General features: G+C 38.8%; 1 protein-coding gene across 12 annotated transcripts in view; it reads right to left on the bottom strand.

The window, feature by feature from the left end:
- MYO3A (myosin IIIA) overlaps positions 1–12,490 on the bottom strand; it is a 135,428-nt gene that overhangs the window by 47,380 nt on the left and 75,558 nt on the right. For all 12 annotated transcript variants that reach the window (XM_026841630.1, XM_026841626.1, XM_026841633.1 and 9 more), the window contains 8 exons: positions 12,375–12,479; positions 12,207–12,290; positions 11,246–11,448; positions 9,158–9,256; positions 8,959–9,073; positions 3,378–3,504; positions 2,201–2,411; positions 11–158 (listed from right to left, as the gene is read on the bottom strand). In XM_026841630.1, coding sequence (XP_026697431.1) covers positions 11–158; positions 2,201–2,411; positions 3,378–3,504; positions 8,959–9,073; positions 9,158–9,256; positions 11,246–11,448; positions 12,207–12,290; positions 12,375–12,479 — 1,092 coding nt within the window. The remainder of the gene's footprint in view (positions 1–10; positions 159–2,200; positions 2,412–3,377; positions 3,505–8,958; positions 9,074–9,157; positions 9,257–11,245; positions 11,449–12,206; positions 12,291–12,374; positions 12,480–12,490) is intronic.

Below are 12,490 nucleotides of genomic sequence, written 5' to 3'. Positions count from 1 at the left end.
CCACACATACCTGTTCCCAGGCAAAGACATGTTGATTGAAGTAGAACTGAATTTGTTCATTGGCAATGTTGATACAGAGTTGCTCGAAAGAATTTTTTTTGAAATTCTCAAAGCCAAAGATATCAAGAATTCCAATGTTCAAACCATCATCGTTTCCACTGCAAAGATTAAATATACTTTCTATTGTTGAATCTTTATTTTACACTGACTAGCTTCATTATTATTTCACAAAAGGAAAAAATGTGCCAAATCAGTACATCAGTTAAACAGAGAAATTTTTGCTAAACTAGATATCTCTTAAAAAAACAGACAATTTTTGTTTGAAATACAATAAATGCACATCAAAGATGACTACTTGCAGACCAGATACACTGAAGCCCACAATGACCAAGTCAGCTGATAAGCGTATAGCAGATTTGCAATTTTATTGTTAAACTAATATTTGCTAGTTAATATTCTATTGTAAAAAGTTGACTACAGTACAAAATCAACATGCAGTTCTTTTTGTTGCTCTTGTAATAAAAAAGGCTTTACTCAACAGCATCTTGAAATTAAAGATTGCTGCCATTAAATATTATTTCTTCATATTGGCTGTCAATAAATATTATTTCTTCATATTGTTTATTCACAGCAATTAAAAATGCTTAGTTTAACATGAAATCAAAAGAACAAATAGCTAGACCTTTTATGAGTCTAAATAACTACTTTAAGTACTGGAGTGTGGTATGAATTTAAATTACCAGTTAAGTTCCAGAGAAGTACTGCTACTAAAAATTTGTTTGAAATTTTAGCCAAGGCAATCTGAGAGATATGTGGTCATTTCTGCAACTGGATAAAAAGCTCTAATATACATATTTGCTGAAATAGAAAATTAAGAAGATATAATCTTATATTAAACTGAAGTTGACATCAGTATCTTTTCCTACCTAAATTAAAAAAATAACCACATTCTATCTATAAAACTCCTTTGAGGGGCTATCTGTAACCTTATTTTTTTTTTTTTTTATAAAAAGTGTAGGAAACTGGGTATGAAGAACCAGCCTCAAGAATAGCACTTGAACCTCTTTATGAAGTCCACCTCAAAAATGCAAGCATTTCATTTTGGAGGGATCAAAGGTATTTACTGATTTTGACCTGAATTTGGTGACTATTTTAACTGTCTGGAAATTACATTTTTCGTTAATAGACAGCTGAAATTTGTCTAACCTATTCCTTCTCAGAATCAATCACATGAAAATAGCAAATACAAATTAATTTACTACCACAAAACCAAAGCAGACTTCTGTTTGGGTTTTTTTTTGTATAGTAAACATTTCAGGTTGAACTTTCTCCTTTCTCGCCAGCATTATCAGTATTCAGTTTGAAAAGGACTCTGTAACAGGCAGGTGAGAGAGGCACACAGGCTAGCAATGTTGCCCCTTCTACCGTTCATTTTATCCTGTCACTTACTGATTAAAGTTCTGTTTATTTCTGCTCTGCTGTAACCAAATATTTGAAAGTTTAGACAAATTTTAGGATTGTAGCCTTGGCTTTCCTCTGATATTAAAAAAAAAAAATAATTCCAGAAAATCCAGGTTTGCAAACCAAAGCTATTTAGTATTGATATTCCTCTTCAGGTAGTTATGTTTGCCCCTTTTCATGGCTACTATCAGCCATAGAGCCCTGACCATCAGGATCTACAATGCAAACCACATAATTTCTTCTTCGATTAATTTGCAAAAACTGTTACATGCTCATTTGCAGCATCTTTCTCCTGTGTTTAAAATGTCCCCTTGTAAGGGTAGGGTGGACATTAACCTCAGTAAATGTGTTTGGAAACTATTCTCACACATATATGAGCCACACTCATAACAACAGTGACAGAAGCAACAGTATCAGTGCAAATAAGAGCAGAATTCGACCTATGTAATCAACAGATGAATGTCAAAAGTTGACACTGACAAAGTATAAAGGAAAAAGTAGTTAGTATGTCATTTACAAAGGATTAAATGAGTAAAGGTCAAATAGGAGAACACCAGGCACCTGTGCTATCCATATCTACTGTATTTTCACTGCTTACTATGAATAGAATAAAACCCTTTTTTTTAAGATAAACAAAAAGGTAGCAGAGAAAAAAGTAGAAGAGAACATTAAACACTCTAGTGTAGATAATATTATTCCAACATAAAATCTCTCTTTATTCTGGAAAAGATTATTTTACCTTAAATGTTTGTCAGGTTTGAGTAAAGTGTTGATGCGATTGACTATCCAGCTAAAGAGGCGCCCATACAGTGCTTTGGCCATGGCATCTCTGACATCAGTGGCTTTTTCCACAGTGTTGGGACGAATAATTGTTTCTCCTCGAGTCACAACACAGTGAGAGGTGAGGGCCTCCTGCAGTTCATCTGCCTGAATACACAGCAAGGATGCACCTAGGAAGGAAAGTCAGAGGCATAGCTCAGAGGCAGATTTTGTAAGAAAAATATGCATTTTTGCAATCAAAGCTGTAAGTGTAATATATTAGGAGTAAAGGCCAAATCAAAGTCTTGAAGTATGACTAATGAGGGTGTTCACACCAAACAACTGTCATTATGTAATTTAGTCACCAATCTCCCTAGCTTCCACTGCAGTCAATGTGTAAGTGACTCAAAGCAGAGGCTATTTCTCCAAAATGTCTACAGAGAAATGCTAGGGGGAATCTAGGTGACTATGTCAGGAGTATGAAAGTAGTAAGGTGTGAATACTCCTCTCAGTTATAATCCATCCATATAAGCCACTGCTGTCCTCCTTTTGCTCCAAAAAAGGGGTGCTTCTTTCCCAGTTCCACAATACTTTTGTATCCATGGCAGGAAAATGTGTAAGAAGATAGCGTGAAGACTTCATTGTCTCACCACCTGTAATTATTGAGAAAGAGTAGCAAATCTGCTTGAGAATCTTTGCCCCTTACTCTGCTCTGCCCCCCAGCAACCTATAATGTAAGGTATCACTTCCAAAGAACTAGTGAGCCATATTTGAACAGGCACATGTGAGGAACAAGTAATGAGTATCTAAGAAAGAAACTGAGAAAAAACCTATTCAACATGTTAATGAGGTTCTCCATCAAATGTTCAAATAACCTTGGAAAAATTCCAAAGAGTTTCTTTTCAGGCATCTGCAGTATTAGTCATGTTTCCTGAATGCCTGTGAACTGGTTAGTCAAATAAAGTGCATAACACAGAATTTTTTTTCTTTTTGCATATAATTCAGGTGGGCTTGGAATTAATCTATCTTCAGCATTTAATGATTCTTGCAAAATAACCACGTGAATAGAGTTTTCACAGATAACTCTCTTGCAATAAAAGAAATTCACTATCAAAACACTAAAGGAAAACAATCTTTAATCAAGAAAAATCACTCACAGTTCTCAAGTGCTACTGGATTGGAAATGTTGCTCTTGTCAATCATATGTTCAGATACCACTGCAGAAAATTCAATGTTACCCACATTTAAAATGGCAGCCAAGACACTGTACACACTTCCAAGTTCCTGAAAAATATATTTAAAAAGATGCAATACTTACAGACAGATAGATTTGTCAGTTTGGTTTGTGCAATGGGCATGTGTGTGTTGTTTCCTGTTGTCTGCCACATGCCCACTACTTTTAGGAAAACTGTTCTCAGCAGTTATTCCCTGTTCTGTACTCAGCATAGTCTTTCAAGTGTAAGACACTCAAAGAGGGCAAGACAAACTATAGCCTAATCTTTCTTCCTTACTTGTCAACAGGACAAGGTTGACATGGGAGTAGGGGAAGCACAAAACAGTGGTGAACTTAATCCTCTTGCGCAAAAAGAATTCAGAAGTTATTTATATCCAGTTTTCACTGTGTTTGCAGGAACAATCACATCAAAAAATGTAATATGTAGATCAACAAAAATATAAAAAAAATCTGCATCTATGTTTCTTGGATCATGGAAACACAGGTACTACAAATAATAGGTCTGCAATGGCTCCCACGGACACCATCAGAAAAAGTTTCACTGGGAGAAGAGTGAGACCTCACATCTCTGATTTGGCAAAGCACTTTACCCTTCAAAATGTCAGTTAGGAACTGTGTACTCACCAAAGCACTTTAGTATGGACTTTACTTAAACATATGTATATTTCAAATTATTTAGTAGGTTCTGAAGATGGATTCTGCCTTGAAAAGGCTAATATTAGTCTGAACAGTGAAATGATATATACAGCAAATTTAATTTAAAGTACTTATACATGACAAATAAAATCATATATGCAATTAATAAAATAATGCTTTCATTGCAGGTTTGACTTAGATTTGAACTGTGAATTTTCATCTGAACTGTGAATGTTTATCAGTATTACTTGATGATCTCTGAGTATTTTCTACTAAAAATGCTGACATGTTCCTGTAAAGCAGACCAGGTTTTAAGCTTGGAATCCGTATTACTATACATGTATTTTAAGGCATGCAGTAATAGTGTACTCTATAAATAGCATGTTTTTAAGTTTTATAGTAGTTTTATATGAAGCAGTTTTGTAAATTTGATTGGTATTTTATAATGATGGACTTCTCATAGTTGCACATCATTTTATCCTTAATATTCAATAGTTTGCTGGTACCATGTCAGGCATCATTTACTAGGATAAAATCCTTAATTGCTCTACAATACTTGATCTTGTTTTCAACACTTTCAGAAGTTAATCTAGCAGTTAATAAATTAATTATTTCAGTGACAGCAAGATAAACTAGGTAAGCTAACTCTAAAAAATTATGTTCAGGATAACTGGCACTGTTTACCTAGGTTTTAAGCAATCATTTTTATTTTAAGCTTCTGGACACAGATGAAATGCAAAGCAATGGATAGCTTAACTTCTGCCATTATGCTGTATATATAGTATGTATAGCTGCTGACATTTTTGTGTCCTTTTCCAGTGTGCTTGAAATCTGGCTTGATGTGTCTCATACAGCATGATTATTGTTCACCTCAGGCAGTCCTTTTCTATTATTATTGCTATGCAGCCTGAAATAAAACTGTGTGATTTTTAGACAGGGAGTATTGACAGTAGTTACTATTAAAGCCTGCCTGTCAGTTAAAAACATATTTCAAAGAAATAAAGCCTTGTTTAGGACTCAGTTTTAATTGGAGTGGAGAAGATGTTCTGTTGAAGGTTTTCTGCTAACAAACCATGGAACATGCTCATATAGAACCTCCTCTGTGCAGTGGGATGAATGTCCAAGCTTAAGTCTGCATTAATAATAAGTGAACTTAAAAAAGGAACTCATTGTCTTACCGTTATCTTTTTCTCGCTGAAAATCAAAGAATCACAGAATCATCTAGGTTGGAAAAGACCTTGAAGATCATCAACCCAGCACTGACAGTTCCCAACTACACCATATCCCTCAGCGCTATGTCAACCCAACTCTTAAACACCTCCAGGGATGGGGACTCCACCAGCTCCCTGGGCAGCCCATTCCAACGCCTAACAACCCCTTCTGTAAAGAAATGCTTCCTAATATCTAGTCTAAACCTTCCCTGGTGCAACTTAAGGCCATTCCCTCTTGTCGTGTCACCTGTTACTTGGTTAAAGAGGCTCATCCCCCGTTCCCTGCAACCTCCTTTCAGGTAGTTGTAGAGGGTGATGAGGTCTCCCCTCAGCTTCCCTACCCTCAAGCAGATCAACACTCCCACCCAACTTGGTGTCATCTGCAAACTTACTGAAGGTGCGCTCGATCCCCTCGTCTATATTATCAATAAAGATGCTAAACAGGACTAGCCCCAAAACCCAGCCCTGGGGGACACCACTTGTGACCCGCTGCCAACTGGATTTAACTCTGACACCTCTCTGGGCTCGGCCATCCTGACAAGTTTTTTACCCAGCGAAGCATGTGCCCATCCAAGCCACGAGTAGCCAGTTTTGCCAGGAGAATTCTGTGGGAAATGGTGTCAGAGGACTTACTGAAGTCGAAGTAAACAACATCCACAGCCTTTCCCTCATCCAAGAAGCAGGTCGCCCTGTTGTAGAAGGAGATCAGGTTTGTCAAGCAGGACCTGCCTTTCACAAACCCATGCTGACTGGGCCTAAGCATCTCGTTGTCCCACATGTGTTGTGTGATGGTACTCAGGATGAGCTTCTCCATCAGCTTCCCGGGCACCAAAGTCAAGCTGACAGGCCTGTAATTTCCTGGATCATCCTTCTGACCCTTCTTATACATGGGCGTCACTTTGGCCAATTTCCAATCAGTCGGGACCTCCCCGGTCAGCCAGGACAGCTGTAAATGATGGAAAGTGGCTTGGCGAGCACCCCAGCCAGTTCCTTCAGCACCCTCAGGTGTATCCCATCCGGTCCCATAGACTTGTGTGTGTCTGTGTGATGCAGCAGGTCACTGACTGTCTCCTCCTGGAATGCGAGGGGTCATTCTCCCAGTCTCTGTCTTCTGGCTGAGGAGGCTGGATTCCCTCAGCACAACTAGTCTTGCTATTAAAGACTGAGGCAAAGAAGGCATTAAGCACCTCAGCCTTTTCCTCATCACTTGTTACCATGTTTCCTCCTGCATCTAGCAGGCGATGGAGGCTCTCTCTGGTCTTTCTTTTGCAGCTCACATACTTACAGAAACATTTCTTGTTGTCCTTGATTGCTGAAGGCAGATTAATTTCCAGCTGGGCTTTAAACCTCCTGATTTCCTCCCTGCATAGCCTCACAGCATCTTTGTAATCATAGTGGCTAGCCCCTTCTTCCAAAAGCTGTAAACTCTCCTTTTCTCCCTGAGTTGCAGCCAAAGCTCCCTGTTTAGCCGGAATGGTCTTCTCTGTCAACAACTTCTCTTACAGCACCTGGGGACTGCCTGCTCTTGAGCCATTAACACTTTCTTCTTGAAGAGTGCCCAGCCTTCCTGGACCCCTGTACTCTTCAGGACCATCTCCCAAGGGATCCTGTCAAGCAGGTGCCCAAACAAGACAAAGTCAGCCCTTTGGAAGTCCAGGATGTCAGTTCTCTTTTCCCTCTCCTGGCCTCTCTAAGAATAGAGAACTCGATTACTTCATGATCGCTGTGCCCTAGTCAGCCTCCAACCGTCACATCATCCACCAGTCCTTCTCTGTTCACAAAGAGGAGATCCAGCAGGGCACCTTCTCCTGTTGGTTCACTCACCAGCTGTGTCAGGAAATTATCTGCCACACATTCCAGGAATCTCCGGGACTGGTCCCGCTCTGCTGTGTTGTATTTCCAGCAGATGTCTGGGAAGTTAAAGTCTCTCACAAGAACAAGGGCAATCAATTGTTAGATTTCTAAATGCCTACAGAGTATTTCATCCATCTCTCTGTCCTGGGTGGGTGGCCTATAGTAGACTCCTACTACAACATCTGCCCTGTTGGCCTTCCCCCTGATTCTAACGTAAAGACACTCCACCCTGTCTCTGTACATGTATGCTGTATCAGAACCTCAGTGGGGGAAGAAGACTTCTCTGTTCCTTCATTCTTGCAAACAGCCTCAGACAAGCTAATTCACCCAACGAAGAATGTCAGACAGGCTAACATGGACACAGTTCACATGTAACCAGTTAGATTTCCTGTGGTACTCAACCTGCTTCTGAAACTGGCAGATTTCTACACGTAGGTAATTCTTTACAGATTCAGCTCACAGTGGCTTGCTGAGCTAATCAAGTGAAGATCCATGCTAAAACTGTACAATGTGGTCAGTGACCTAGTTCTAACTGGATCTTCAATATATAAGGAAGGTCTGTTTTAGATGATCAGGATTACTGTTTCCATCCATCCAAGTGAATAAAAGAACCAGGAACAAAAACAGACTTGATGTTTTTCATGGTATAAATTAGGACTTATCAAGGTCTCTGGTGCTGTAACAAAAGTGCTATCAGTGCTGAACTGTGCACATCCTTCCATGCTGCTTCTGGAAAGGTGAAAGTACAAGTGTGAAAGGATGTGACAGTACAGGTGCTATATTACTAAGTGCAGTTGTGAATAAGAAAGTAGAGGAGAAAGAGACTGCGAATGACACTGCTACTACAACTTAATGCAAAATGAGTATGGAAGAACAGAACAGGTGAATAAATCTGTTCCATTAGCTATTCAAATATTTACATTGAGGGAAGCCAGAAATACTCAACTGAAGTGAGTAATTTTCTGGGAAAAGCTCCTTACAACACACAGTTTTGTCAAAGAAATAAAAAACATACATCCATTTTGCAGCACTAGTGTTTGTATTTCAGAGATACTATATGGATCATACACCTATTGTTGCTTGTGATAAATAAAGTCAGAGGTAAAGTACAGCTGTAATATACCACTTCTCCCAAGAAGAGAGAACTAGGGTGCAGGATGGGGTTTCCTTCCCTTGCATCCTGCTTTATAAATCCAGAGATCTGTTTGTATTTTAATTATACCAACAACAGCCTAAGGAGAGGGGTTTAATGGCTAGCAAAGCAATCATATGAGAGCATAAAGAAAGAATGGGTTCAGTTAATGTTTAGTGATGAGATTCACTCCAAACGGATGTAAAAACATGCAACTTTACCCATGGATTTGTGAAAATGTATTGAGTTCATCAAAACTCATATCAACTCAATGAATTTTTAGAACTCTCACCATGGACTTTATCTTAAAACAGAGATGAGGCTCATATTCACAGGCCTAAAATTATAGGCTAATAAATAGTTATGACGTAATTTTCTATTCATTTAATTTGCAGAAGCTTTTTCTTCCCAATTACTCAGTTGTGCTGCATTCACTGATTTCAAAGTCTTGTTGACTAATACAATTTTATTTGTTTATCAACGCCTTGAAACCTTAAAAATTTAAATGTGGTAATATAACAGTAAGTTGACCATGCAATATCCTAAAACATAAACACACTACTGCTAAAGGAAGAAAAAAGCAAGGGAGATTATTTGAATGCTTTATATAAGTTTTTCCTGATTAAGGTAGCCACGGAAGTTCACCAAAAATAATGATTATCAGCACTCACCTCCAGTGTAAAACCTATGACTTTGAAGCATTGTTCAATTAATTCAAACTGAGACTTATAAAAGCTATTGTTCATGAAATCTTGCACTATTCTGAAATGATCATTTTGTAGATATCTGAAAGAGTTGATGGATACAGAGTTAGAATGTAAATGAGGTTGAGAATTCAACACCACTTTATGTAAAAATAAACTGCATTACCTGGGAGGTCTATATTCTGGCAGTTTATAATGTGCCAGTTTTTTCTTTTCCGCCAGACCAGCATAAATATAATAAAAAATATGGAAATTTTTCTCTCCTCTGAAACAATAGAAAGAACAAACCGGTTTAGTAAGGCAACTGTGTTATATTTACTGATGACATACATGCTATTATTAAATGTTATTTTAATAACAAGCAAGGCTCATGCAAACTGATAGAGGACTCTGAAAGAAGCTTTTACACAAGTCCGTATAAAGTGAACACCCTCTCTGTGCCACTGTGTGTTTGTTCTGAAGCCCCCAGGGCAGTTGCTTGGTGCTACAAGCAGCTAAATGCTGCTCTGCTTTTGATGCAATTGATAGATGTTGGGTGAGATCTTGCACATTGCTCACCCACTCACATGAAATAGGCTGCTTAATCTCCAGTTATTTTAAAATATGTTCTGACCATGGGCGAGCTATACACCCCTGATTCAGTCACTGAATCCAGTATGTTTGCTGTGTCCTTTAGCCCTGAACTGAGAAAGAACATAAGCAGACATTCAGCAAAGGGCCTTATGACTTAGCATGTTTTGCTTAGAAGTTAGGGGCCCAAACCCAGGACAGAAGGTTTATTGCACATCCAAGGTTCCTGTGCATGTCATGAGAAAGATGAATGCTTAGGTGGAAATTTGCAGCTACCACTGAACCCTGAGATGGCCAAGTCAGTCACTATGAAATGGCAAAAGGAACTATGTTCAAACCCCAGGTTTTTGCATGAGCTGAGGTGTGTGTCTCAGGAGCACTATAACATGCTTCTGTGAAAGAGGATCAGAGCCCAGTGCACTCCTCTCTGCATGGGGGGTACGTAGATCAGAGTTCAGTGCCAACTTAGTTTGCATTATTTTACTGTGGACAGTCAGTAGTAGAAAACAAGAACAATTTAAGGAGTAGGAGCAGACCTCCAATCTTCCCCCTCAGTGTCTTAACCATTACGTTGCATAGCCATGTTCTGCACGTTCTCTGAAACCTCAGTGTCCTAATGGTTTGTATATTATCTTGGAAAGGAAGGGGAACCTGTAGGTTCAAAATCTCTTGGCTTGGAGTGGGTCTGGAACTTGGATCTCCCATTTTCTGGGTAATCAGTCACTGGTTTTCTGAAAGAAGTCATTCCTAGCTCTCCACGTGAGTTTAGGAGTTGTGTTCTCCCAGAAGAGCAGAACAGATTGCAGGTACCCAAATGCCAGTTTTCTGCCCTGGCACAGCTGTATGGACCAGCCACCCAGTGACCTCAGTGAAGAGGAGAACACTCTTGACATAAAGAGCTTCAAGTTCATGCCTCAAAACTCAACCTTCTAGAGTGGCTCTCATGCTAAATATTTTCTTGTGGATTAAGACATATAAACACCTATCTAAATAGTATTTGAGGCATGTAAATGCTTTGCTTACTTCCGGTCTCAGCATGTGGGAAAATATAAACTGACAGCTACAGAACAAACCCATGAAAAGTTATGTAAAAGTATTTTAAGGAAAAAGCCAATTTCAGTCTAAAAAAGCAGTTTCTGTGCTTATAGAAAATACATGTCAATAATTTAAATGCCATTTAATTTTTCCATAATTTTGTATTATGAGATACAAACATGACAGTGATTGATCTATTCTGCACTTGGTCCATAATCCTTTAGAAACAAATTCTAATAGATGCTCCACAATGGAAAACTAACACTTTGCAAACAAACAAACAAATAAAGCTACAATACAAAAGGAAACATAGAGGAATTAAATCCAAGTGATACACTTAACACAATACTTCACAAAGAAATTTATAACTGAGCTACTAGGAAGTTTTTAATTCTTTACACATTCCGACACACTTCATATATCACGTATGCATTATTATGAGATTTGTTTAAATAACCCATGAGGCAATGAAAAAAAAATCAGGAGTATTTTTCAGCTATCTTACAGATTTATAAGCTATTCATATACCATTTACAAGAAAAGATTCCAGTACCTTAGTTGTCTTAGTGTTTTGATCCAGTATAATTTCCTGCATTGTAGGTCTACTCTGTAACCCTCAAATTAAGTCAAATGTAATTCTTATACTTACACTGCCTGGTGGACAACTCTGGATTTTTCAAGGAGATACTCTGAAATCTGAGCTCCTACTACAGTGCCACCACAGGTGAATTTCATTTCCAAATATTTTCCAAATCTGCTTGAGTTATCATTGATGATAGTGCCTGCATTCCCAAATGCTTCGACAAGGTTATTCACCTGGAGGATCTTCTCCTGTAGAGTTCTGTTATTAGCCTGAATATGAAAAGGATATTGCTTAAAATGATCAGTAATCATTCAAATACATTCATTCTTAAGTGTTTCTTTCATCTTCTAGCTGGTATTGTGAAGTGTGACATCATCAGGGCAGCCATTCCCATGTGAATCATATGGAAAGAAAGGCAGGCATGTATTATAAAACCTGTCAGAATATAGCAGTCTGCAGAACTAATGGCTGGGTGGAAGAGATGACATGCCTAATGATAACATCACCACCAGAACTAATCAATTTCTGTGGCCCACTGCTCTGAGATGGCTGGCCTGTTTTTAGTATTCTTGTTAGCATCTGCTTACTGCTGCATTGCACCATACAAATAGCTTGCTTGCATCTCACCTGGGACATGCAAAATGGCATTTCATTTAGACAATTATGGTGGTCACTTCCCAGAATGACTATGTCCCACTGACAGCAATCTGGTTGTGGAAGGAAGAGGATTTTATTTAGTACAGTTTGGGTAATTTGAAGACATTCAAACAAACAAGGGACAGACCAAAAGTTACAGCCCTCACTGCAGTGGGTACTTCCTTGCAGAATCCCCCAAATATTTTCAAGTGACCCTGGTTCAAGAGGGAGGAAGGGGTAGACAGACCAACATCATGTTCCAATCTGACCTTACGGGAGTTCTTTGGAAAATTTATTACAGTATTGTCCCCCTACCAATGTCCTGTCCAGAGGTTCAGTCAATTAGGCCTAAGATAGCAAAGTCTTTCAGAGATATCCCTTTGAAATATACCTTGCCCAGGACAGTGAGCTGCTGAACCAGAAGATGGGCACTTTGCGTCTTGCCAGCTCCACTTTCTCCAGAAATAACGATACACTGCAGAGAACAAAAGCATGACTCTAAGCTTATTACATATCTCTCAGCCTAGCAAGGGATAAAATTAAGACACGTCATCTTTACCTGATCGGAGTTGTATGTCACCATGGATTGATAACCTATGTCAGCAACAGCAAAAATATGAGGAGGGTTGGCAGTCCGTTTGGCTCCAATATACAGTCTGGAATACTAAGTGTAAG

This window comes from Athene cunicularia (genome assembly GCF_003259725.1).
Source record: "Athene cunicularia isolate RWA chromosome 2 unlocalized genomic scaffold, athCun1 chr2_part1, whole genome shotgun sequence".
Taxonomy (NCBI): Eukaryota; Metazoa; Chordata; class Aves; order Strigiformes; family Strigidae; genus Athene; species Athene cunicularia.
The sequence above is the reverse complement of the archived record's forward strand: the minus strand, read 5'-3'. Positions and strand labels throughout refer to the sequence as shown.